This window comes from Ovis aries, chromosome 19 (genome assembly GCF_016772045.2).
Source record: "Ovis aries strain OAR_USU_Benz2616 breed Rambouillet chromosome 19, ARS-UI_Ramb_v3.0, whole genome shotgun sequence".
Taxonomy (NCBI): Eukaryota; Metazoa; Chordata; class Mammalia; order Artiodactyla; family Bovidae; genus Ovis; species Ovis aries.
The window spans coordinates 1,487,713-1,515,060 of record NC_056072.1 but is presented as its reverse complement, the minus strand read 5'-3'; the positions used below and the strand labels follow the sequence as shown (position 1 = coordinate 1,515,060).

The window sequence follows — 27,348 nt, the reverse complement described above, 5'->3', positions numbered from 1 at the left end:
GTGTGCTCCCTTTGCCCCCGTGGCTTTGGAAATACAGCCCATTGCAGCTGCAGGTCAGGAACTGGATATGATCATGTTAGAGTATCTTCACTCTATTTACAGATTAAATAGCAAGGATGCTGTCAGGGCAACTGCAGGTGTGTCAGCAGGACTTAGGAGCCAACTTTAAAGAGGCCTCCCGCAGACTATTAGATAATTAAAGCATCAGTCAGCATCAGTCACCACAATTAATTGAGTGCATTAACGTTTAAATCCAAGAGATCACAACAGTGAAATGAAATCCCTCATTAATTACCTTTGGAAGATGCTAAGTGACCAACTCATTATTTTAAAAATTATTTAAAAAAGAAAAGAATAAAGCATTTATTCTGCCTTTCCCTTATGAATTTTTTCTCCAGGTAACTAAATTGATGTGGGAGAATTTCCTCATTATCAAAAAACTTCAACTAATAAATACTGAAGGAATAAAAAAAAAATTATCATTTTGCAGTCCCTGAATGAAATAATGGATCTGACATGATCACTACTGATTGGTGGTATCACAAAAAAGGGAGCAACCAGACAGTGTGCATGCCTCCTGATGGATGTACATGGCACGCCTGTGAAGTGTACATGCTAAACACTTGAATCTGCATCTGACCAACCTCTCGGATTTAAGCCTAAGAAAATAGAGTATAAATACTGGATCTTTCTGTTAACAAAGTGACCTATAAAGTCTAATACATACTAATAGAAAAGAGCTGTAGGTTAGGAAAAAAATGAAAAATCAGGCAACATTTTATGTCTTAAAATTCAATCAAAGAGGACAAGAAAAACATAAAGAAAGAAAAGATAAGATGATTGACAAGTAAGGGTGATAAAAGACATTAAAACATTTCTCACTTCTGGTACCTGTTAATAATTTCATTTATTTAGGCTTAATTTTCTTCAGAGTACTATCTCAGTTGATTAGGTTCCAAATTGTTTATGTAGTTGTTCTACAGCAAAGATAACCTTATTTTATGATATGGAAAAGTGTTACTCACTGAGTTGTGCCCAACTCTTTGCGACCCCAAGGAATGTAGCCTGCCAGCCTCCCCCATCCATGAGATTTTCCAGACAAGACTGGAGGGGGTTGCCATTTCCTTCTCCAGGGGATCTTTCTTACCCAAGAATCAAACTTGGCTTTCTCGCATTGTGGGCAGACTCTTTACCATCTGAGACACCAGGGAAGCCTTATGATGTGGAAAAGAAGGTATAATTTAAAGAATTTAATGAGGGTTACGTTTGTAGTTTCTCTTACAAATTTTATTTTCTTTTATTTAGTTTTTGCCTAAAAAGTACTATATTCTCAAATGACCAATAAACTGCTACAGTTCAGTTCAGCTCAGTCACTCAGTCGTGTCCAACTCTTTGCGACCCCATGGATTGCAGCACACCAGGCCCCCCTGTCCATCACCAACTCCTGGAGTTTACTCAAACTCATGTCCATTGAGTCTATGATGGCATACAACCATCTCATCCTATGTCATCCCCTCCTCCTCCTGCCTTCAGTCTTGTCCGGCATCAGGGTCTTTTCAAATGAGTTAGTTCTTCACATCAGGTGGCTGAAGTATTGGAGATTCAGCTTCAGCATCAGTCCTTCCAATGAATATTCAGGACTAATTTCCTTTAGGATGGACTGGTTGGATCTCCTTACTGTCCAAGGGACCCTCAAGAGTCTTCTCCAGCACCACAATCACTCACCCCACTCCCCCTTGGCAACCACAAGTCTGTTCTCTGAGTCTCTGAGTCTGTTTGTGTCATATTTTGTATTCCGCGTATAAGTGATATCATGTGAATTTGTCCTTCTTTTTCTGACTGACTTCATTTAGATGACAATCTCTAGGTTCATCCATGTTGGTTCAAATGGCATTATTTCATTCTTTTACATAGCTGAGTACTGTTTCACTATATATTTATGTTACCACATCTTTTCTATCCATTCATTTGTTGATGGACACTTAGGTTGATTGTGTTTTAGTTATTGTAAATAGTGCTGCTGTGAACGTTGGGTACATGCATCTCTTTGAATTATGGTTTTCTCCAGATATGTGCCCAGGAAAAGGATTGCTGGATCATATGGAAACTCTAGTTTTTGTGTTTTGAGGAACCTCTATATTGTTCTTCATAGTGTACACCAACTTACATTCCCACCAACAGTGTAAGAGTGTTCTATTTTCTTCACACCCTCTCTAGCAATTATTGCTTGTGTAATTTTAATGATGGCTATTCTGACCCTTGTGAGGTGTTACCTTATTGTAGTTTTGACTTACACATCTCTGATAAGTAGCAATGTTGAGCATCCTTTCATGTGCCTATTGGCCATCTGTATGTCTTCTTTGGAGAAATGTCAATTTATGTCTTCTGTTATTTTTTGATTGAGTTGTATGTTTTTTCTTACTGAGTTGTGTGAGCTATTTGTATATTTTAGAAATTATTTTCTTGTCAGCAGCATTGTTTGCAACTATTTTCTCCTAGTCCACAGGATATCTTTTCATTTTATTTATGATTTCCCTTGCTGTGCAAAAGCTTATATATTTGATTAGGTCCAATTTGTTTCTCTTTGCTTTTATTTCTATTGCCATAGGAGACTGACCTAAGGAAACATTGATAAGATTTGTCAGAGAATGTTTTGCCTATGTTCTCTTCTAGGAGTTTTATGATATCACATCTTATATTTAAGTCTTTAAATAATTTTGAGTATTTTTTGTGTATGGTGTGAGAGTGTGCTCTAACTTCATTGATTTACATGCAGCTTTCCAACTTTCCCAGCAACATTTTCTGAAGAACTTTTTCCCATTTTATATTCTTGCCTCTTTTGTCAAAGATTAATTGACTGTAAGTGTATAGGTTTATTTCTGGGCTCTGTATTCTGTTCCATTGATAGATATATCTGTTTCTGTGCCTGTATCATGCTGTTTTGATTACTGTAGACTTGTAGTATTGTCTGAAGTCTTGGAAGATTATGCTTCCTGCTTTGTCCTTTTTCCTCAAGATTGTTGGCAATTCTGGGTCATTTATGATTCCATATAAATTTTATGATTATTTTTTTCTAGTTTTATAGAACAAATCATGTCATGGGTAATTTGATAGGGATAACATTACATCTGTGGATTGTTTTGGGTAGTATGGTCCATTTTAACAATATTAATTCTTCCAGTTCAAGAGCATTAAATATTTTTCCATTTCTTTGAATCATCTTCTGCTTCCTTTATGAATGTTTTATAGTTCTCTGAATAAGACTTTCACCTCCTTTGTGGGTTTATGCCTAGATATTTTTCTGATGCATTTTTTTTTTTTACTTTCTCTTTCTGATATATCATCATAGTGTAAAGAAATGCAACTGATATGCTAATCTTACACTCTGCTACCTTGCTGAACTCATTGATAAGTTCTAGTAGGTTTTGTGTGGAGTCTTTTGTGCAGAATCTTTACCATCTGCATAAATTGATGAAATTACCTCTTCCTTTCCAATTTGGGTACCTTTTATTTCTTTTTTCTGATTGCTGTGCCTTGAACTTACAACACTGTGTTGAAGATGAGTGGTGATAGAGAGCATTTTTATCTTGTTCCAGATTTTAGCAGGAATGTTTTCAGCTTTTCACCATTGAGTATTATGTTTGCTATGGATTTGTCCAATAGCTTTTATTATGTTGAGATATGTTCTCTCTATACCCACTTTGGTGAGAGTTTATATCATGAATATGTGTAGAATCTTATAAAATACTTCCTTTGCATCTTTGTCTTTTCTTTTGTTGGTGTGCTGTATCATACTGATTAACCTGCATGTGCTGAAACATCCTTGTGACCCTGGGATGAATCCCACTTGGTTGTGGTATATGATCTTCTCTATGTGTGTTATTGTATTCAGTTGGATAATATTTTGTTGATAATTTTTGTATTTGTATTCATCAAAATTATTGGCCTGTAATTTTCTTTGTCCATAGTATCTTTGTTTGGTCTTGGTATCAGGGTGATGGTGGCTTCAAAGAATGACTTTGGAGTGTCCCTGCCTCTTCAGTCTTTTGGTAAAGTTTAAAAAGTTTCAATATAATTTCTTCTTTGTATGTTTGTTAGAATTCCTCAGTGAAGCCTGAACTTTTGTTTGCAGCAAGTTGTTTGTTTGTTTTACGGATTCTATTTCACTTCTAGTGATTGTTCTGTTCAAATTATCTATTTCTTCTGTATTCAGTTTTGGGGGACTGTATGTTCCTAGACATACGTGGTCCACTGGAGAAGGGAATGGCAAGCCACTTCAGTATTCTTGCCTTGAGAACCCCATGAACAGTATGAAAAGGCAAAATGATAGGATACCAAAAAGGAAACTTCCCAGGTCATTAGGTGCCCAATATACTACTGGAGATCAGTGGAGAAGTAACTCCAGAAAGAGCAAAGGGAAGGAGCCAAAGCAAAAACAATACCCAGTTGTGCATGTGACTGGTGATAGAAGCAAGATCCGATGCTGTAAAGAGCAATATTGCATAGGAACCTGGAATGTCAGGTCCATGAATCAAGGCAAATTGGAAGTGGTCAAACAAGAGATGGCAGGGGTGAATGTCAACATTCTAGGAATCAGCGAACTAAAATGGACTGGAATGGGTGAATTTAACTCAGATGACCATTATATCTACTACTGTGGGCAGGAATCCCTCAGAAGAGATGGAGTAGCCATCATGGTAAACAAAAGAGTCTGAAAGGCAGTACTTGGATGCAATCTCAAAAATAACAGAATGATCTCTGTTCGTCTCCAAGGCAAACCATTCAATATCACAATTATCCAAGTCTATGCCCCAGCCAGTAACGCTGAAGAAGCTGAAGTTGAATGGTTTTATGAAGACCTACAAGACCTTTTAGAACTAACACCCAAAAAAGATGTCCTTTTCATTATAGGGGACTGGAATGCAAAAGTAAGAAGTCAAGAAACACCTGGAATAACAGGCAAATTTGGCCTTGGATTGCGGGATGAAGCAGGGCAAAGACTAATAGAGTTTTGCCAAGAAAATGCACTGGTCATAGCAAACACCCTCTTCCAACAACACAAGAGAAGACTCTACACATGGACATCACCAGATGGTCAACACTGAAATCAGATTGATTATATTCTTTGCAGCCAAAGATGGAGAAGCTGTATACAGTCAACAAAAACAAGACCAGGAGCTGACTGTGGCTCAGATCATGAACTCCTTATTACCAAATTCAGACTTAAATTGAAGAAAGTAGGGAAAACCACTAGACCATTCAGGTATGACCTAAATCAAATCCCTTCTGATTATACAGTGGAAGTGAGAAATAGTTTTAAGGGCCTAGATCTGATAGATAGAGTGCCTGATGAACCATGGAATGAGGTTCGTGACATTGTACAGGAGACAGGGATCAAGACTATTCCCATGGAAAAGAAATGCAAAAAAGGAAAATGGCTGTCTGGGGAGGCCTTACAAATAGCTGTGAAAAGAAGAGAGGTGAAAAACAAAGGAGAAAAGGAAAGATATAAGCATCTGAATGCAGAGTTCCAAAGAATAGCAAGAAGATATAAGAAAGCTTTCTTCAGCGATCAATGCAAAGAAATAGAGGAAAAGCACAGAATGGGAAAGACTAGAGATCTCTTTAAGAAAATTAGAGATACCAAGGGACCATAACATGCAAAGATGGGCTGGATAAAGGACAGAAATGGTATGGACCTAACAGAAGCAGAAGATATTAAAAAGGGGTGGCAAGAATACACGGAAGAACTGTACAAAAAAGATCTTCACGACCCAGATAATCATGATGATGTGATCACTAATCTAGAGGCAGACATCTTGGAATGTGAAGTCAAGTGGGCCTTAGAAAGCATCACTATGAACAAAGCTAGTGGAGGTGATGGATTTCCAGTGGAGCTATTTCAAATCCTGAAAGATGATGCTGTGAAAGTGCTGCACTCAATATGCCAGCAAATTTGGAAAACTCAGCAGTGGCCACAGGACTGGAAAAGGTCAGTTTTCATTCCAATCCCAAAGAAAGGCAATGCCAAAGAATGCTCAAACTACTGCACAATTGCACTCATCTCACATGCTAGTAAAGTAATGCTCAAAATTCTCCAAGCCAGGCTTCAGCAATATGTGAACTCCCTGATGTTCAAGCTGGTTTTAGAAAAGGCAGAGGAACCAGAGATCAAATTGCCAACATCCGCTGGATCATGGAAAAAGCAAGAGAGTTCCAGAAAAACATCTATTTCTGCTTTATTGACTATGCCAAAGCCTTTGACTGTATGGATCACAATAAAGTGTGGAAAATTCTGAAAGAGATGGGAATACCAGACCACCTGACCTGCCTCTTGAGAAATCTGTATGCAGATCAGTAAGCAACAGTTAGAACTGGACAGGGAACAACAGACTGGTTCCAAATAGGAAAAGGAGTCCGTCAAGGCTGTATATTGTCACCCTGCTTATTTAACTTGTATGCAGAGTACATCATGAGAAACGCTGGACTGGAAGAAACACAAGCTGGAATCAAGATTGCCGGGAGAAATACCTATAATCTCAGATATGCAGATGACACCATCCTTATGGCAGAAAGTGAAGAGGAGCTAAAAAGCCTCTTGATGAAAGTGAAAGAGGAGAGTGAAAAAGTTGGCTTAAAGCTTAACATTCAGAAAACGAAGATCATGGCATCTGGTCCCATCACTTCATGGGAAATAGATGGGGAAACAGTGGAAACAGTGACAGACTTTATTTTGGGGGGCTCCAAAATCACTGCAGATGGTGACTGTAGCCATGAAATTAAAAGACGCTTACTCCTTGGAAGAGAAGTTATGACCAACCTAGATAGCATATTCAAAAGCAGAGACATTACCTTGCCGACTAAGGTCCGTCTAGTCAAGGCTATGGTTTTTCCTGTGGTCATGTATGGATGTGAGAGTTGGACTGTGAAGAAGGATGAGCACTGAAGAATTGATGCTTTTGAACTGTGGTGTTGGAGAAGACTCTTGAGAGTCCCTTGGACTGCAAGGAGATCCAACCAGTCCATTCTAAAGGAGATCAGTCCTGGGATTTCTTTGGAAGGAATGATGCTAAAGTTGAAACTCCAGTACTTTGGCCACCTGATGCGAAGAGTTGACTCATTGGAAAAGACTCTGATGTTGTGAGGTATTGGGGGCAGGAGGAGAAAGGGACGACCTAGGATGAGATGGCTGGATGGCATCACCAACTCGATGGACATGAATTTGAGTGAAATCTGGGTGATGGTGATGAACAGGGAGGCCTGGCGTGCTGCAATTCATGGCGTCTTAGTTCAGTTCAGACTGAGTGACTGAACTGAACTGAACTGATGTTCCTAGCAACTTATCCATTTCTTCTTGGTTGTCCAGTTTGTTGGCATATAGTTGTTCATAGTGAAAGGTTGTTGCTGAGCCATGAAAGATGCCAGGATTCTTGGCCTGTGGAGGAGAAGAATTCAATCTGGGGCCAGTGATGAGGCTTGATCACTCAGAGCTTTTGTGTGATACAGTTACTAAAGTGTATAGACAAAGCTTCTGACATAGACATCAGTAGGGGGCAGAAAGAGTGCCTACCTTGTTAATATTTAGCTGGATGTTATATAGCTACTAGCAGGCTGCTAGTTGGAGAAAGGAAATGTCTCAAAACTCAGAGACTGGCACCAGGCCTTTCACCCACAACATGCATTTTGGGATAACATTGGCACAAGGTGAGTCGTCCTGGGCCATAAAACAATTGACATGAATCTTGAAGAAAAGCAGGTTTCCAAGCAAGTACATAGTTTCATTAACATAGTTAAGAGAACATTTGCATGAGTAACATATACTGGTTTGTCAAGTCAGTTCTGAGTCTTAGGTGGAACCAACTTGAAGACAGAGTCTAGGGTATATGCATAGTTCATTAACATAACTTAAGAAAAACATTTCCATAAGAAAAATGTATTGGTTAGCTCAAGGTTTGAAAAAAGTTCAGTTGAAACCAGGTGTCATTATGGCAATACAGAAGTTTAAAAGAAACCTCTTTTAAAGTTTGTATAGAGAAGGGGGGAAAATCTAATACTTGTAGTTTGCTTCCTCCTGCCACTTAAGAGAGAGATAAAAAAATGTCTTGACACTTGCAGGCTATTTTCTCTATTTGGAGATCCCTGGCCTTCCTGCCTGTTACCCTTACAATAGTATTCTCTTATGTTTTTTTGTATTTTTATGGTATCAGTTATTATTTCTCCACTTTCATTTCTTACCTTGTTTACTTGGATCCTCTTTCTTTTCTTCTTAGTGAGCCTGGTCTGACGTTTGGTAGTTTTGTTTACCCTTTCAAATAACTAGCTCTCTGTTGTACTGATTTTTTTCCTACTCAAGTTTCTATTTGATTTATTCCCTCTCTGATCATTATTATTTCCTTCCATCTGCTACTTTAGGTTTTATTTTTTCTTCTTTTTCTAATTCTTTTAGGTGGTGATTTAGGTTGTTTATTTAAGATTTTTCTTGTTCTTTGAGGAAGGCTTGTATGGCTATGGACTTCCCTCTAAAAAATATACATTTTTTAATAAAATATACATTCTTTTTTAAAAAATATACATTTTTCTTACTCTCCTCCTCCACATTTTATGATTTTGATATCCTCTTTTACATCATCATGTATATCCTTTTGCTGTTCATTGTAGATATTATCACTTTCACAAATTATTTTCTATTTTTTAAAGTCTGTATACTGACTTATTTAAATGTCTGATTGTGATTTTTCTATTTCCTATAGATTATTGCTTCTTTTGACTTTTAAAAATTTCTTTTAGAATAAGTTTAGTATTGCTGTATTCTTTTAGCTTTTTCTTGTCTGAGAAATTCTTTATCCCTACACCTATTCTAAATTATAATCTTGCTAGGTAGAATATCCTAGGTTGCAGATTTTTCCCTTTCAGGACTTTGAATATATCTTGCCACTCCTAGCCTGTAACATCTCCATGGAGAAATCAGCTGAGAGTCTTATGGGGGTTTACTTGTAGTTAACTCTGTTTTTGTCTTGGTATCTTTAAAATCCTCTCCTTAACTTTTGCTATTTTAATTATAGATCTGTTTGGGTTCACCTGTCTGGGACTCTCTATGCTTCCTGTACCTAGATATCTGATTCCTTCTTTAGGTTGGTAAGTTTTCAGCCATAATCCTTCAAATATATTGTCTCTCCCTGTTTCTCTTTCTTCTTCTTCTGAAATACCTATTATGCATAGATTGACACACTTTATATTATTCCAAACGTCTTGTATGTTGCTTTCATTTTTGTCATCTTTCTTTCTGATATTCTGATTGGGTGATTTCCATTATTCTATCTTCCAGATCACATACTTGTTCTGTATTATTCAATTTTCCATTTATTACCTTTAGTTCAGCTTTCTCAGCAAACTATTCCCTATTTTTTCTTGGTTTCTGTTCATAGTTTATAGTTTCTTTTTATAGTAACCTGCATTTCTACTGATAGGTTTTATTCATACCTTCAGTATTTTTATTACCTCCTTTTTGAACTCAGTCTATTAGAATGAAGAGGTCTGTTTCATTGTTTGTTCTTCCAGGTGAATTCTCTTGGTCATTTATTTGGGAGTGGTTCCTATGCTTCTTCAGTAACTTGTATTCCTCTGACTCTATGAGTTTATGAGAAATGGTGTCTTAGAGGTGTTCTTAGAGGGCTATTTTTATGTGGGAGAGTTCCTGTGTAGCCTGCATGGGTTTAATATTTTTGGTGTAAAGGCTGTCTTTAGTATGGGTGCCTGCCGCCTCTTTCCTTAGTATGTGCTGGCCATTACCCTTTTGGTAGGCGGTGAGCCTGGCGTTGTGATGACTATAGCCTGCACTGGATAGTAAGCAGGGCCTCTTCTTTGCTCTCTCATTGTCAATGCCCTGTCAGGGACAGGGTCTACCCCTTAGTTTTTGGAGCAAAAGCCCCAGATTCGTATCTGAGCTGCAGTATGAGGTAGATGAGATTGGAGCCCTCATACTTGGAGAGGAATTACTGAGTATTCTTCAGCAGGAGCTGTCTATCCAGGTGTGTGGTTGGTGGTGTCAACTGTCGCCTGTTGTGTGGGCTCATAAAGAACAATATTGTTGGCACTGCCCTTATCCCCACCTCAACTGTGGGAATGCAGACATTTGGCCCTGGTGTCTCTCAGACACTGAATTCACAAAGCCACCAGTGCAGATCCATAGGTACTAATCTATTGAAGTCAGGCTCCAGGTAAAGGGGTTTCGCCTGGTGAGGGAACCTTTACCTACTGGTAAAGGGGTTTTCCAGGGTGAGGGAACCTTTCCTCTTTCACAGCTCTGTCCCAGATGTGCAGATCTTGTGCCACTTCCTTAATTATTTCATTCATCTTAGTTGGTCATGTGGTGATCTTTCTTACAATTTTGGCTCTCTGAGACCTTCTGTCAACGTTCAAATAGGTATTTTTTGAGAGTTGTGCCACACGTAGATATATTTTTGATGTATCTGTAGGAGGAAATGAGATCCACTTCCTATTCTGCCACCTTGATTGGATGTCAGATGGACATCCAATTTTGTCAGTTCAGAGGAGGTTTCTCATGCATTCTTCCAAATAGAAGCATACCAAAGCTGGGAGATACACCTGTCAGCTAAATGTTCATGAGTTTAGAGAGGCTCCCCCACCCAGTGCTGGTGTGAGCCACTTCACAGCCTCAGCCAGCCCAAGAGGCCATTAGTTTGAAGGTTTTGTTGTATCACCCATATTTCTACCTACTGGGTGAGCATCCACTTTGCCATTTAGTGTGTCCAGAATCGATCTCACCATCTTCTTCTTTCTTTTGTCCACATCAAATATTACTGGAAGCATCTGTTTTCCTTCTGCTCCATCTCTAAACCTTGGGTCACTCTCAACTGTTCCACCTTATCTCTTGCATTTCCTAAGTCATTAACTCCTGGGGAATCTTCATAGTGTAGGTGGTTTTGCTTGGCCTTTGGTGATACCACCAGGGTTCTAGCCCTGGTTCTGCCAGTTATTACCTATGCTCTTTGAGCAAATTCTCAAATTCCTCATCCGTGAAATGAGGATAATGCATAAGTTACAGGGTAGTTGTAGGAACCAGATAGAATATTGACTATGTCTAGAATGTAGTAAGTACTGAACCAGTGGCCACAGGTGGTGGTGGTGTTGTGATTAAGTAGGAATGTTTGGTCTTCCTCCTCCTCTTGGTTTCCAGTTTATCCAAGCTTTATATCTCTTGCACTAGAGTCACACTTCCTTGCTGATCAACTTGTTCTCCAGTCCATTTTGCCAGACTTGCCAATGTTTCTAAACACCTGTTTCCAGTTTCCTGCTTCACTGTCTAACTCTGGGTCCAACCCAGGACTCCATTGTTTGCAGGAGCCTCCCCCTGACCTGCCTGTGTTCACCCTGAGTTACCAGCTCTACTCAACCTATTATATATATTGCATCCAGGGTGGTCTTTTCAAAATAGAAATCTGACCAGAAATTGTCCAAGGGGCTTTTAGTATAAAATGCCAAAATCCTTACGAATGGTGTTCATAGTCATGTCTGGTCCAAGCCTTGCCTCTCCCTCCACCCTCATCTCACAGCACTCTTGTCCTTTGATGTCTGTACACCGGCCACAGTGCCAAGCTACCATGCTGCTTCCTCCCAAGTCTGTACACACTCTTTCTTCTGCCTGTAATGTTCTTCCTACTCCATCTTTGATTCACTCCTACTCTTTATTTCAGCTCTCAGCACAAGTGCCATTTTTTCAGGTAAGCCTTCCCTAAATTAAATCTGTTACCTCTTAGAACCAGAGGCCTGGCCTTCAATGCACATTTGCAATTTTACAAATACACATTTGTAAATATATATTTCATAGTCATAATTCTCCCTAATGAGTCAGTAAGGTCCAAGAATACAATATTTAGGCAATATTGTTTGTTCTTAAGGTTTGGATCTGTGTGTGGCACATAATAGTTGATTTGAAAAACCATTACTCCCTAAGGACTTCCCTGGCTGTCCAGTGGTTAAGGCTCAGCGCTTTCAATGAAAGAGGCATGGGTTTGATTCCTGGTTGGGAAACTAAAATTTTGCATGCTGTGCTGCACAGACAAAAACAGTTGTTTTTTAAAAATATTTATTTATTTTTATTTATTTATTTTTTTGCATGTGACATCTAATTCTTTTTATTATAAATTAATTTATTTTAATTGAAGGCTAATTACTTTACAATATTGTATTGGTTTTGCCATACGTCAACTTGAATCTGCCATGGGTGCACACATGTTCCCAATTCTGAACCCCTCCCCAGCCCCCAACTCCCTTGCTATATCATCCCTCTGGGTCATCCAGTGGACCAGCCAGAGCATCCTGTATCATGCATCGAACCTGGACTGGTGATTCATTTCACACATGATAATATACATGTTTCAAAGCCATTCTCCCAAATCACCCCACCCTCTCCCTCTCTCACAGAGTCCAAAAGACTGTTCTATACATCTGTGTCTCTTTTGCTGTCTCACATACAGGGTTATCATTACCATCTTTCTAAATTCCATATATATACATTAGTATACTGTATTGGTGTTTTTCTTTCTGGCTTACTTCACTCTGTATAAAAGGCCCCAGTTTCATCCACCTCATTAGAACTGATTCAAATGTATTCTTTTTAATGGCAGAGTAATGCTCCATTGTGTATATGTACCACAGCTTTCTTATCCATTCATCTGCTGATGGACATCTAGGTTGCTTCCATGTCCTGGCTATTATAAACAGTGCTGCAATGAACATTGGGGTACACGTGTCTCTTTCAGTTCTGATTTCCTGAGTGTGTATGCCCAGCAGTAGGATTGCTGGGTCATAAGGCAGTTCTATGTGCAGTTTTTTAAGGAATCTCCACACTGTTCTCCATAGTGGCTATACTAGTTTGCATTCCCACCAACAGTGTAAGGGAGTTCCCCTTTCTCCACACCCTCTCCAGCATTTATTGCTTGTAGACTTTTGGATCGCAGCCATTCTGACTAGTGTGAAATGGTTCCCTATTGTGGTTTTGATTTGCATTTCTCTGATAATGAGTGATGTTGAGCATCCTTTTATGTGTTTGTTAGCCATCTGTATATCTTCTTTGGAGAAATGTCTGTTTAGGTCTTTGACCCATTTTTTGATTGGGTCATTTATTTTTCTGGAATTGAGCTGCAAGAGTTGCTTGCATACTTTTGAGATTAATTCTTTGTCAGTTGCTTCACTTGCTGTTATTTTCTCCCATTCTGAAGGCTGTCTTTTCACTTTGCTTATAGTTTCCTTTATTGTGCAGGAGCTTTTAATTTTAATTAGGTCCCATTTATTTATTTTTGCTTTTATATCTAATCTTCTGGGAGGTGGGTCATAGAGGATTGTGCTGTGATTTATGTCGGAGAGTGTTTTGCCTATGTTCTCCTCTAGGAGTTTTATAGTTTCTGGTCTTACATTTAGATCTTTAATCCATTTTGAGTTTATTTTTGTGTATGGTGTTAGAAAGTGTTCTAATTTCATTCTTTTACAAGTGGTTGACCAGTTTTCCCAGCACCACTTGTTAAAGACATTGTCCTTTCTCCATTGTATATTCTTGCCTCCTTTGTCAAAGGTAAGGTGTCCATAGGTGCATGGATTTATCTCTGGGCTTTCTATTTTGTTCCATTAATCTATATTTCTGTTTTTGTGTCAGTACCATACTGTCTTGATGACTGTGGCTTTGTAGTAGAGCCCAAAGTCAGGGAGGTTGATTCCTCCGGTTCCATTCTTCTTTCTCAAGATTGCTTTGGCTATTCGAGGTTTTTTGTATTTCCATACAAGTTGTGAAATTATTTGTTCTAGATCAGCGAAAAATAGCATTGGTAGCTTGATAGGGATTGCATTGAATCTATAGATTGCTTTCGGTAGTATACTCATTTTCACTATATTGATTCATCCAATCCATGAGGATGGTATATTTCTCCTTCTGTTAGTATCCTCTTTGATTTCTTTCACAGTGTTTTATAGTTTTCTATGTATAAGTCTTTAGATTCTTTAGGTAGATATATTCCTAAGTATGGGGTTCTCAAGGCAAGAATACTGAAGTGTTTTGCCATTTCCTTCTCCAGAAGTCTGACAGAATGTGGTCCACTGGAGAAGGGAATGGCAAACTACTTCAGTATTCTTGCCTTGAGAACCTCATGAACAGTATGAAAAGGCAAAATGATAGGATACTGAAAGAGGAACTCCCCAGGTCAGTAGGTACCCAACACGCTACTGGATATTAGTGGAGAAATAACTCCAGAAAGAATGAAGGGATGAAGCCAAAACAAAAACAATACCCAGCTGTGGATGTGACTGGTGATAGAAGCAAGGTCGGATACTATAAACAGCAATATTGCATAGGAACCTGGAATGTCAGGTCCATGTCTCAAGGCAAATTGTAAGTGGTCAAACAGGAGATGGCAAGAGTGAACGATGACATTCTAGGAATCAGCGAACTAAAATGGGCTGGAATGGGTGCATTGAACTCAGATGACCATTATATCTACTACTGCGGGCAAGAATCCCTTAGAAGAAATGGAGTAGCCATCATGATCAACAAAAGAGTCCGACATGCAGTACTTGGATGCAATCTCAAAAACGACAGAATGATCTCTATTCGTTTTTAAGGCAAACCATTCAATATCACAATAATCCAGATCTATGTCGCAATCAGTAATGCTGAAGAAGCTGAAGTGGAACAGTTCTATGAAGAACTACAAGACCTTTTAAAACTAACATCCAAAAAAGATATCCTTTTCATTATAGGGGACTGGAATGCAAAAGTAGGATGTCAAGAAACACCTGGAGTAACAGGCAAATTTGGCCTTGGGATATGGAATGAAGCAGGGCAAAGACAGGTCATAGCAAACACCCTCTTCCAACAACACAAGAGAAGACTCTACACATGAACATCACCAGGTGGTCAACATCGAAATCAGATTAATTATATTCTTTGCAGCCAAAGATGGAGAAGCTCTATACAGTCAACAAAAACAAGACCAGGAGCTGACTGTGGCTCAGATCATGAACTCCTTATTGACAAATTCAGACTTAAATTGAAGAAAGTAGGGAAAACTACTAGTTCATTCAAGTATGACCTAAATCAAATCCCTTATGATTATACAGTGGAAGTGAGAAATAGATTTAAGGGACTAGATCTGATAGACTGCCTGATGAACTATGAAATGAGGTTTGTGACATTGTACAGGAGACAGGGATCAAGACCATTCCCAAGAAAAAAGAAATGCAAAAAGGCAAAATGGCTATCTGGGGAGGCCTTACAAATAGCTGTGAAAAGAAAAGAAGTAAAAAGCAAACGAGTAAAGGAAAGATATAAGCATCTGAATGCAAAGTTCCAAAGACTAGTAAGAAGAAACAAGAAAGCCTTCTTCAGTGATCAATGCAAAGAAATAGAGGAAAACAACAGAATGGGAAAGACTAGAGATCTCTTCAAGGAAATTAAAGCTACCAAGGGAACATTTCATGCAAAGATGGGCTTGATAAAGGACAGAAAGGGTAAGGACTTAACAGAAGCAGAAGATATTAAGAAGAGGTGGCAAGAATACACAGAAGAACTGTACAAAAAGATCTTCATGACCGAGATAATAACGATGGTGTGATCACTCACCTAGAGCCAGACATCCTGGAATGTGAAGTCAAGTGGGCCTTAGAAAGTATCACTATGAACAAAGCTAGTGGAGGTGATAGAATTCCAGTAGAGCTATTTCAAATCCTGAAAGATAATGCTGTGAAAGTGCTGCACTCAATATACCAGTAAATTTGGAAAACTCAGCAGTGGCCACAGGACTGGAAAAGGTCAGTTTTCATTCCAATCCCAAAGAAAGGCAATGCCAAAGAATGCTCAAACTACTGCACAATTGCACTCATCTCACACACTAGTAAAGTAATGCTCAAAATTCTCCAAGCCAGGCTTCAGCAATATGTTAACTGTGAACTCCCTGATGTTCCAGCTGGTTTTAGAAAAGGCAGAGGAACAAGAGACCAAACTTCCAACATCTGCTGGCTCATGGAAAAAGCAAGAGAGTTCCAGACAAACATCTATTTTTCCTTTATTGACTATGCCAAAACCTTTGACTATGTGGATCACAATAAACTGTGGAAAATTCTCAAAGAGATGGAAATACCAGACTACCTGACCTGCTTTTTGAGAAACCTATATGCAGGTCAGGAAGCAACAGTTAGAACTGGACATGGAACAACAGACTGGTTCCAAACGCTGCTTATTTAACTTCTATGAAGGGTACATCATGAGAAATGCTGGACTGGAGGAAGCACAAGCTAGAATAAAGATTGCTGGGAGAAATATCGATAACCTCAGACATGCAGATGACACCACCCTTATGGAAGAAAGTGAAGAGGAACTAAAAAGCCTCTTGATGAAAGTGAAAAAGGAGAGTGAAAAGTTGGCTTAAAGCTCAACATTCAGAAAACGAAGATCATGGCATCCGGTCCCATCACTTCATGGGAAATAGATGGGGAAACAGTGGAAACAGTGACAGACTTTATTTTTTTGAGCTCCAAAATCACTGCAGATGGTGACTGCTGCCATGAAATTAAAAGACACTCCTTGGAAGGAAAGTTATAACGAACCTAGATAGTATATTGGAAAGCAGAGATATTACTTTGCCAACAAAGGACCGTCTAGTTAAGGCTATGGTTTTCCCAGTGGTCATGTATGGATGTGAGAGTTGGACTGTGAAGAAGGCTGAGCACTGAAGAATTGATGGTTTTGAACTGTGGTGTTGGAGAAGACTCTTGAGAGTCCCTTGGACTGCACGGAGATCCAACCAGTCCATTCTGAAGGAGATCAGCCTTGGGATTTCTTTGGAAGGAATGATGCTAAAGCTGAAACTCCAGTACTTTGGCCACCTCATGCAAAGAGTTGTCTCATTGGAAAAGACTCTGATGCTGGGAGGGATTGGGGGCAGGAGGAGAAGGGGACAACAGAGGATGAGATGGCTGGATGGCTTCACTGCCTCAATGGACTTGAGTCTGAGTGAACTGCAGGAGTTGGTGATGGATAGGGAGGCCTGGCGTGCTGCGATTCATGGTTTCACAAAGAGTCAGACACGACTGAGTGACCAAACTGAATTGAACTGAATGATTTTTTAGTATTTGAATCTTTTCCTTGTGATGATGAATGGAATGTTTTCCTTAATTTCTCTTTCTATTTTCTCATTGTTTGTGTATAGGAATGCAAGTATTTCTGTGTGTTTATTTTATATCCTGCAACTTTACTATATTCATTTGTTAGCTCTAGTAATTTTCTGGAAGAATCTTTAGAGTTTTCTATATAGAGAACCATGTCATCTGCAAATGGTGAGAGTTTTACTTCTTCTTTTCCAATTTGGATTCCTTTTATTTCTTTTTCTGCTCTGATTGTTGTAGCCAAAACTTGCAAAACTATATAGAATAGTAGTGATGAGAGTGGTCATCCTTGTCTTGTTCCTGACTTTAGGGGAAATGCTTTCAATTTTTCACCATTGAGGACAGCAAGGAAACGCCACAATAAAGAGAACTCCAGAAACTCCCAGAATACGGAAAGGCCACCCCAAATACAGCAATATAAACGAGACGAAGAGGCAGAAAAATACCCAGCAGGTAAAGGAACAGGATAAATGTTCTCCAAACCAAACAAAAGAGGAAGTGATAGGGAGTCTACCTGATAAGAATTCCGAATAATGATAGTGAAAATTATCCAAAATCTTGAAAACAAAATGCAATAACAGATAAATAGCCTGGAGACAAAGATTGAGAAGATGCAAGAAAGGTTTAATAAGGACCTAGAAGAAATAAAAAAAGAGTCAATATATAATGAATAATGCAATAAATGAGATCAAAAAACACTCTGGAGGAAACCAACCTTAGAATAATGGAGGCAGAAGATAGGATAAGTGAGGTGGAAGATAGAATGGTAGAAATAAATGAAACAGAGAGGAAAAAAGAAAAATGAATTAAAAGAAATGAGGACAGTCTCAGAGACCTCTGGGACAATGTCAAATGCCCCAACATTCGAATCATAGGAATCTGAGAAGAAGAAGACAGAAAGACTATGAGAAAATACTTGAGGAGATAATAGTTGGAAAATTCCCTGGAATGGGGAAGGAAATAATCACCCAAGTCCAAGAAACTCAGAGAGTCCCAAACAGGGTAAACCCAAGGCAAAACACCAAGACACATTAAATCAAATTAACAAAGATCAAACACAAAGAACAAATATTAAAAGCAGCAAGGGAAAAACAACAAATAACACAGAAGGGGATTCCCATAAGGATAACAGCTGATCTTCCAAGAGAAACTCTTCAGGCCAGGAGGTAATGGCAGGACATACTTCAAGTGATGAAAGAAAATAACCTACAGCCCAGATTACTGTACCCAGCAAGGATCTCATTCAAATATGAAGGAAAAATCAAAAGCTTTACAGACAAGCCATAGCTGAGAGAATTCAGCACCACCAAACCAGCTCTCCAACAAATGCTAAAGGATATACTATAGACTGGAAACACAAAAAGAGTGTATATACTCGAACCCAAAACAATAAAGTAAATGGCAATGGGATCATACTTATTAATAATTACCTTAAACATAAATGGGTTGAATGTCCCAACCAAAAGTCAAAGTCTGGCTCAGTTCGGTTCAGTTCAGTCACTCAGTCATGTCTGACTTTTTGCGACCCCATGAGTCACAGCACGGCAGGCCTCCCTGTCCAATACCAACTCCCAGAGTTCACTCAGACTCACGTCCGTTGAGGCAGTGATGCCATCCAGCCATCTCATCCTCTGTCGTCCCCTTCTCCTCCTGCCCCAATCCCTCCCAGCATCAGAGTCTTTTCCAATGAGTCAACTCTTTGCATGAGGTGGCCAAAGTACTGGAGTTTCAGCTTTAGCATCATTCCTTCCAAAGAAATCCCAGGGCTGATCTCCTCCAGAATGGACTGGTTACAGCCCAAGGGATCTCCTTGCAGTCCAAGGGACTCTCAAGAGTCTTCTCCAACACCGCAGTTCAAAAGCATCAGTTCTTCAGTGCTCAGCTTTCTTCACAGTCCAAGTCTCGCATCCATACATGACTACTGGAAAAACCATAGCCTTGACTAGACGGACCTTTGTTGGCAAAGTAATGTCTCTGCTTTTCAATATGCTATCTAGGTTTGTCTGAATGGATACAAAAACAAGACCCCTATATATGTTGTCTACAAGAGACCCACCTTGAAACAAGGGACACATACAGACTGAAAGTGAAGGGCTGGAAAAAGATATTCCATACAAAGAGAGACCAAAAGAAAGCAGGAGTAGCACTACTCATATCAGATAAAATAGACTTTAAAACAAAGGCTGTGAAAAGAGACAAAGAAGGAAACTACATAATGATCAAAGGATCAACTCAAGAAAAATATATAATAATTATAAATATATATGCATGCAACATAAGAGTACCACAATATGTAAGACAAATGCTAGCAAGTATGAAAGGGGAAATTAACAATAACAGAATAATAGTGGGAGACTTTTATACCCTACTCACACCTATGGATAGATCAACTAAACAGAAAATTAACAAGGAAACACAAACTTTAAAAGATACAATAGACCAGTTAGACCTAATTGGTATCTATAGGACATCTCACCCCAAAACAATGGGGTGAATTTCACCTTTTTCTCAAGTGCACATGGAACCTTCTCCAGGATAGATCACATCCTGGGCCATAAATCTAGCCTTGGTAAACTCAAAAACATTGAAATCATTCCAAGCATCTTTTCTGAACACAATGCAGTAAGATTGGATCTCAGTTACAGGAGAAAAACTATTAAAAATGCCAACATATGGAGGCTGAACAACACGCTGCTGAATAACCAACAAATCACAGAAGAAATCAAAAAAGAAATAAAAATTTGCATAGAAATGAATTAAAATGAAAACACAACAACCCCAAACCTGTGGGACACTGTAAAAGCAGTGCTAAGGGAAATGTTCATAGCAATACAGGCATATCTCAAGAAACAAGAAAAAAGTCAAATAAATAACCTAACTCTACACCTAAAGCAACTAGAAAAGGAAGAAATGAAGAATCCCAGGGTTAGTAGAAGGAAAGAAATCTTAAAAATTAGGCAGAAATAAATGCAAAAGAAACAAAAGAGACCATAGCAAAAATTAACAAAGCCAAAAGCTGGTTCTTTGAAAGGATAAATAAAATTGACAAACCATTAGCCAGACTCATCAAGAAAGAACGGGAGAAAAATCAAATCAATAAAATTAGAAATGAAAGTGGAGAGATCACAACAGACAACACAGAAATACAAAGGATCATGAGACTACTATCAGCAATTATATGCCAATAAAATGGACAACTTAGAAGAAATGGACAGATTCTTAGAATAGTACAACTTCCCAAAACTGAACCAGGAAGAAATAGAAAATCTTAACAGACCCATCACAAACACAAAAATTAAATTGTAATCAGAAATCTTCCAGCAAACAAAAGCCCAGGCCCAGATGACTTCACAGCTGAATTCTACCAAAAATTTAGAGAAGAGCTAACACCTATGCTACTCAAATTCTTCCAGAAAATTGCAGAGGAAGGTAATCTTCCAAACTTATTCTATGAGGCCACCATCACCCTAATACCAAAACCTGACGAAGATGCCACAAAAAGGAAAACTACAGGCCAATATCTCTGATGAACATAGATGCAAAAATCCTTAACAAATTTCTAGCACTCAGAATCCAACAATACATTAAAAAGATCATACATCATGACCAAGTGGGCTTTATCCCAGGTATGCAAGGATTCTTCAATATCTGCAAATCAATCAATGTAATACACTACATTAACAAATGGAAAAATAAAAGCCATATGATTATCTCAATAGATGCAGAGAAAGTCTTTGACAAAATTCAACATCCACTTATGGTAAAAACCCTCCAGAAAGCAGGAATAGAAGGAACATACCTCAACATAATAAAAGCTATATATGACAAATCCACAGCAAACATTTTTTTTATTTTAAAAATGAAAAAAAAAAAAAAGAATACTCCCTGAATTAATGAATAGCACTCATTTTCCTCTGTTTATCCTAAATCCGCAGTGCTTCCATAACATGGACTAATGTCATAGCCCTTTATCACTTGCCATTAATATGCCCAGCCTTTGCCATCAAATTCCTCTCATCTGGAATGATCACTTGGCTTCCTTGCATCCAACCCAAATCCAGCCTTTGTGGTTCAGCTTTAGTGTTTCTTCTCCAGAGCTTCTGAAAACCACATTGGTCTTCGCAATGCATCTTTGTTTGTGTAAACTTAGGTCTCACCACCCCATTTCATACTTCATTATTTAATTCATTGCCCTGTTGTTTTACGTACATTATCCTATTTTCCCAGTTCACTTGCAATTCTCCTGAGGACCAGATGAATTCTGTGTCTTCTATGTTTCCTTGCATGGTGTTAACAAGCTGGGCAGATCATCGTTGTATGTGAATTGAAAGGTTTACATTTCTGATGAGGCATGTCCGGTCATCTTAAAATCACTCTCTCGACCCCTACAGGCCACAATTCACATATGCTACTGTGCAGCTTTAAGCAGCTTCCTCCTGTGAAATCTTTAGGATTTACTTAATAATTAAGTAGACTCTAAATAAGCTTTCTAAGAAATATTTGGGTTGAAAATTTCAGGCAGCCAAATTACTTCTGTGCTCAGCCGTATGAAAAACAATCCCATCTGAAGTCACTTGGAAGGTAATACCAGGAAATCATTTTCAGCATTACAAGGCGTAGTAAGAAGTTCAGTTGAAGTAATCTACTAGCTTGAATAAAAGAATTACAGAATGCTTAAGACTATCTGCATTGCCTCCTAACAGCACTGATGAGACATTTATTAAGTGAGTAAGCATCAAATCTTCCTACATTACACTGTTATAACAGATAGGTTATTAATTTTATCAGTTGTCACTAAAGTAGGGAAAATAAATTTCTAAGATTGAAAAAGGATGATTCACATGTTTTTCTAAAATGTAGCATTTATTGGCAATATAGAATCTGGAAAACTCAAAATGATTTGTATTTATAAATATCCAGTGCACATTAATGGAATGATTATCAGTTGTTAATGCAAAATGTTTATATTAAGATATAAAATGCCAAGGACTCTTGAGAGTCTCTTGGACTGGAGGGAGATCAAACCAGTCAATCCTAAAGGAAATCCAGTCTTGAATATGCATTGGAAGGGCTGTTGCTGAAGCTGAAGCTCCAATACTTTGGTCACCTGATGCGAAGAGCCAACTCATTTGAAAAGACCCTGATGCTGGGAAACATTGAAGACAAAAGGAGAAGGGTTTGGCAGAGGGTGAGATGGTAATATAACATCATTGGCTCGATGGACATGAATCTGAGCAAACTCAGAAATAGTGGAGGACAGAGGAGCCTGGCTTGCTAAAGTCCATGGAGTCACAAAGAGTCAGACATGACTCAACGACTGAACGACAGCACCACCACCACAATAAAACACAAAATGTATACACTGAAGTACATATACAGCTCCATGAACTTACACATATACACTCACCCATGTGACAACCAACTGCATTAATACATAGCACATTTCCAGTCGAGAAGAAAGCTCCTGCCCACCTTTCCCAGTCAAACCCTACCACCTGCTACAGGTACTTATTGTCCTGATCTCCGTCACCACTGGTTAGATGTTTTGGCTGTGAAAATATGTATAAGTGAAGATATACACTGTATATACTTTTGTGTCTGGCTTCTTTTCTCAACACTTATCCATCTTGCTGTGCATATTCATAGCATGTTCTTTTTCATGTTTGGCAACATTCCGTTGGATAAGCACACCACAACATATTTATCTGTCCTCTGTCCATGGACATTGAGGTGTTTTCAGTTTTTTATTATTATGAATAAATATGTTATGTACATTCTTGTACATGTCTTTTGGTGAACAGAAGTACTCATTTCTCTCATGTGAGTATAGCCAAGACTGGGATTGTTGGCTCAAGAGTGAACCTATTTGTGAACTGCCAAAAGATTGTCTCAAGTGATTGAACAGTGATATATTTTAATTCATGAAGAGAGTTTGTGAATACAAGGTAAATACTATTGCATAGTCTAAATTGTGCCTTTTGTTTCTGGTTTATTAATATGAATCAACATGTTGAAAATATATGGTTTTACATAGGCACAAAAAGTTGGCCAGCTCAAGTGCTGGTTGGAATTAAACGTGAAATGATTTTGAAAGTTCCATTTAAAAAGTTCAGCTTTACAAAAGGGTATTAAATAATTGGAACAGTAAGTTCTGACATTTAGTGAACTACTCTTCCCTTTACAGTATTGAGAATTAATGTTTGGAGATGAAAATTAATGGTAATTTAGGAAAATGTGTTAAGAAACATGTTTGTTTTGATCAAACATGAAGGCATTGTTCAAAGCATACACATGAAAAGGGATGATTTGAGCTAAAAATAATTTGTCATATGATTGTAGCTTTTTCCTCCTATGCCTGATAAAAATAACATTCTGATATCCCAGGCCCATACCATTGTTTTTCTATATTTTTATTTTGTTCTCATAAAGCTATAGAGCATTTTTTTTCATGTGACCAGGAATTGTCTGCTTGCTTTCACTGTAATTTGCCTGCCCCTAATTTATAAGTTCTTTTGAAAGGAAGAAGGTGGGTCTTTATCTGCAGACAGGGATTGACAACTGAAGAGCACTAACTTTTCTGAGCAGAGACACACACAGAGGTTTCATGTCATGTGACTCTGAATGTGAAATAACAGGTAATTCTGCTTTTTCTGTTCCAGTTATCTCAAGGATCTCCAGAACCAATTGAACCCAACTTTTTCACAGCAGATTACCACTTATTGCATCATTCACTGGGTGGAAACAGCTTGTCCTCAAATGACCCAACAGGTAACAATCTTCAACACAGGAAATCTGGCTTTCAGGAAGAAATAGGTTATTTGGATCAACAGCTATCCTTAAAAGGTTATCTTCAACTTAAAATGAAAAGAGAGCTTATTTTGATTATCTGTGGTGATAGTTGGAAGGGACATACAGTAAGAATCTAGAAATTCCCTTAGAGTTAATTTACCCACTTGTGACATCTTCCTCAATCGGTTATTAATACCATAAGCAAACAGAATCTGTGTGGGTAAATTGAATTTCTTTTTATTTCTTTGTATCTGATGATGGGAAATCAAATGCCCAAAGCATCCATGGACATAAAAAGCAGATATGCAGAATTTGAATAAAATGGAAAATTTGAAACTCACCTGAAGAATCCAAATCATATGTACTTGATTTGTGTGTGTGTGTGTGTGTGTGTGTGTGTGTGTGTGTGTGTGTAAAAACTTCATATAGGGAGGCAATATAACATAAGGATTAAAAGCACGTATTCTGTAAACCTGGATGCCTACATTCAAATCTCAGCTAAACCACTTAGTAACTGATATTGAGAAAATTATTTGACCTCATTGAATCCCAGGTTTTTTGCCTATAAAGTAGGAATAAAAATGGTACCTACGTTTTAGGATTATAGCAAGGATCAGTGTAACTATATAAAATTATGCTTAGCCAGTATGTAGGGACTCAGCATAAGGACCTTCTTGTGATATTTGACCCCCAGAAGAGATCTTCAAGCTACTCTGAGGTTACAGAATTCCTAAGTAATTTTTGAATCCCTGTGAACTACAGTTGTATCTCTCAGTAGGGCAGAGAGATGTGAAGCTTCTATGGTTAAATGAAAACTTTCCATCTCCTCAGCCAAAAAGAATGTTCAAGTCTGCTGTGCTTTTGTTGTTGCCTAATTTAGGCAAATCATGTCATGTATTAATTATCAAACTTTCCCTAAGTCTTGGACTCCTGGGATAAAGCTAACCTGGGTTGGTAGAATTTCATTTAAAATAAACTGTTTATCTAAAGTCATTTGCTTTTACTTATTTTTACTCGTTAATTTTAATATTGCGTTATTTTCAGGCATACAGCAAAGTGGTTCAGATATATATATATATATATATATATATCAGTTCAGTTCAGTTGCTCAGTTGTGTCCGACTCTTTGAGACCCCATGAATCGCAGCACGCCAGGCCTCCCTGTCCATCACCATCTCCTGGAGTTCACTCAGACTCACGTCCATTGAGTCAGTGATGCCATCCAGCCATCTCATCCTCTGCTGTCCCCTTCTCCTCCTGCCCTCAATCCCTCCCAGCATCAGAGTCTTTTCCAATGAGTCAACTCTTCACATGAGGTGACCAAAGTACTGGAGCTTCAGCTTTAGCATCTTCCTTCCAAAGAAATCCCAGGGCTGATCTCATTCAGAATGGACTGGTTGGATCTCCTTGCAGTCCAAGGGACTCTCAAGAGTCTTCTCCAACACCACAGTTCAGAGGCATCAATTCTTCGGTGCTCAGCCTTCTTCACAGTCCAACTCTCACATCCATACATGACTACTGGAAAAACCATAGCCTTGACTAGACGGACCTTAGTTGGCAAAGTTATGTCTCTGCTTTTGAATATGCTATCTAGGTTGGTCATAACTTTTCTTCCAAGGAGTAAGCGTCTTTTAATTTCATGGCTGCAGTCACCATCTGCAGTGATTTTGGAGCCCCCCAAAAAATAAAGTCTGACACTGTTTCCACTGTTTCCTTATCTATTTCCCATGAAGTATATATATGTATGTGTGTATATATATGTATATATATATATTCTTTTTTCAGATTCTCCTTTTCCATTAAAAGTTATTACAAGATACTGAATATCCCAGTGCTATACAGTAAATTATTATTATTCATTTTTTATATAGTAGCATGCATGGGAGCTTGCCTGGTAGCTCAGCTGGTTAAGAATCTGCCTGCAGTGCAGGAGACCCAGGTTTTATCTCTGGGTCGGGAAGATCCCCTGGAGAGGGAAATGGCAAACCACTCCAGAATCCTTGCCTGGAAAATGCCATGGACAGAGGCGGCTGGTGGACTGCAGTTCATGGGTCGCAGAGTCAGGCATGACTAGTGACTAACACTGGGTCACTATGTATCTATTAATCCCATATCCCTAATATATCCCCCTTTCTTTCCCCTTTGGTAACCAGATGCTTGTTTTCTATGTCTATGAGTCTGTTTCTATTTTGTAAATAAGTTATTTGTATTACTTTTTAGATTCCACATAGAAGTGATATATAAAATTTGTGTTTCTGACTTACTTTATTTAGTATGATATGGTATATATACATATATATATACACATATACATACATACATACAATGGAATATTACTTATAAAGAGGAATAAAATATTGCCATTTACAGCAACATGGATGGACCTAGAGATGATCATACTAAGTGAAGTCACCTACTTTTACAAGCATCCTCCAGGGCAGGTTGGTCAGTCACAGGCCAGACTTCTTACCACAGCAGACCTGCTGAGTGAGGAGCTCTGCTGAAAATCTCTCAGTGGCCTGAGAGGGAGTTGACAGGCTCTTCCAGAAGCTGGACGCCTCACCCCAGAGCAGACCAACTGAGTCCCTTGTCGTGGCAGAAGAGGCAAAAGCAAAGAGAGCAGAACCAAAGGGCACTTTGGGCAATGCCTTTAAGCTGGACTTGCAAAGCAAGCTGCTAGGACTCGTATCATCATGAATCCTCTTAATCTTCAATCACTTTTCTCTTTCCTAAGTGGCAGGCCTCCACATGAGTAAGTGTGGATTGACTGGAGAGGAAACTTGTCAACATTACTTTGGGTGGTGTCTGGGTAGGTCAACGTGCTAGTGTGTCATGCTCATGACAAACCTCAAAAGAATTACTGTCCTCCAATTTCAAATGTATTTTCCTCCTGGCAACCATAGGAAATGGTCAGATCTTTGATATAGCCCACTGGCTGTTTCTGCCTTCCTCTGAGAATTTACTCTCTTTCTAGAACATATCTACTCTTTTTGTTGATGGACTGGGGGAGAGTTTCTTACATTCTTTTTTTGACTTATCAGGAAATTTATGCTTAGAATCAGGAATTTATGCTTCACCTATCCTTAACACACACACCCCTAACTTAATTGGCCAATTTACACCATGAGCAATTCCTGTAAATCTTGTGTATTATATTGTGATCACCACTCTAAAAGCCAAGATAATTTGGAATGTGTTTGTAAGTACTCATTTTCATCACTAAGACACTGACCTGTTTTCATTGCACATGAGTTCTGATTGTCAGTACAACTGAAGAAAACATGAACCAAATGTCCGACTTTTCGTAATTTATCTGTTTCCAGGTCTACCCTCTAGCTTTGATTTGGAGGAGGGGATAACATATGAACAGATGCAGGTGAGGTTTTT

The 27,348-nt window shown here is 38.5% G+C and overlaps 1 protein-coding gene across 6 annotated transcripts in view; it reads left to right on the top strand.

Annotated features, from left to right (window-relative positions):
- Positions 1 to 27,348, top strand: part of NEK10 (NIMA related kinase 10) — a 283,289-nt gene that overhangs the window by 244,275 nt on the left and 11,666 nt on the right. For all 6 annotated transcript variants that reach the window (XM_042235756.2, XM_042235752.2, XM_060402044.1 and 3 more), the window contains 2 exons: positions 23,832 to 23,940; positions 27,285 to 27,337. In XM_042235756.2, coding sequence (XP_042091690.1) covers positions 23,832 to 23,940; positions 27,285 to 27,337 — 162 coding nt within the window. The remainder of the gene's footprint in view (positions 1 to 23,831; positions 23,941 to 27,284; positions 27,338 to 27,348) is intronic.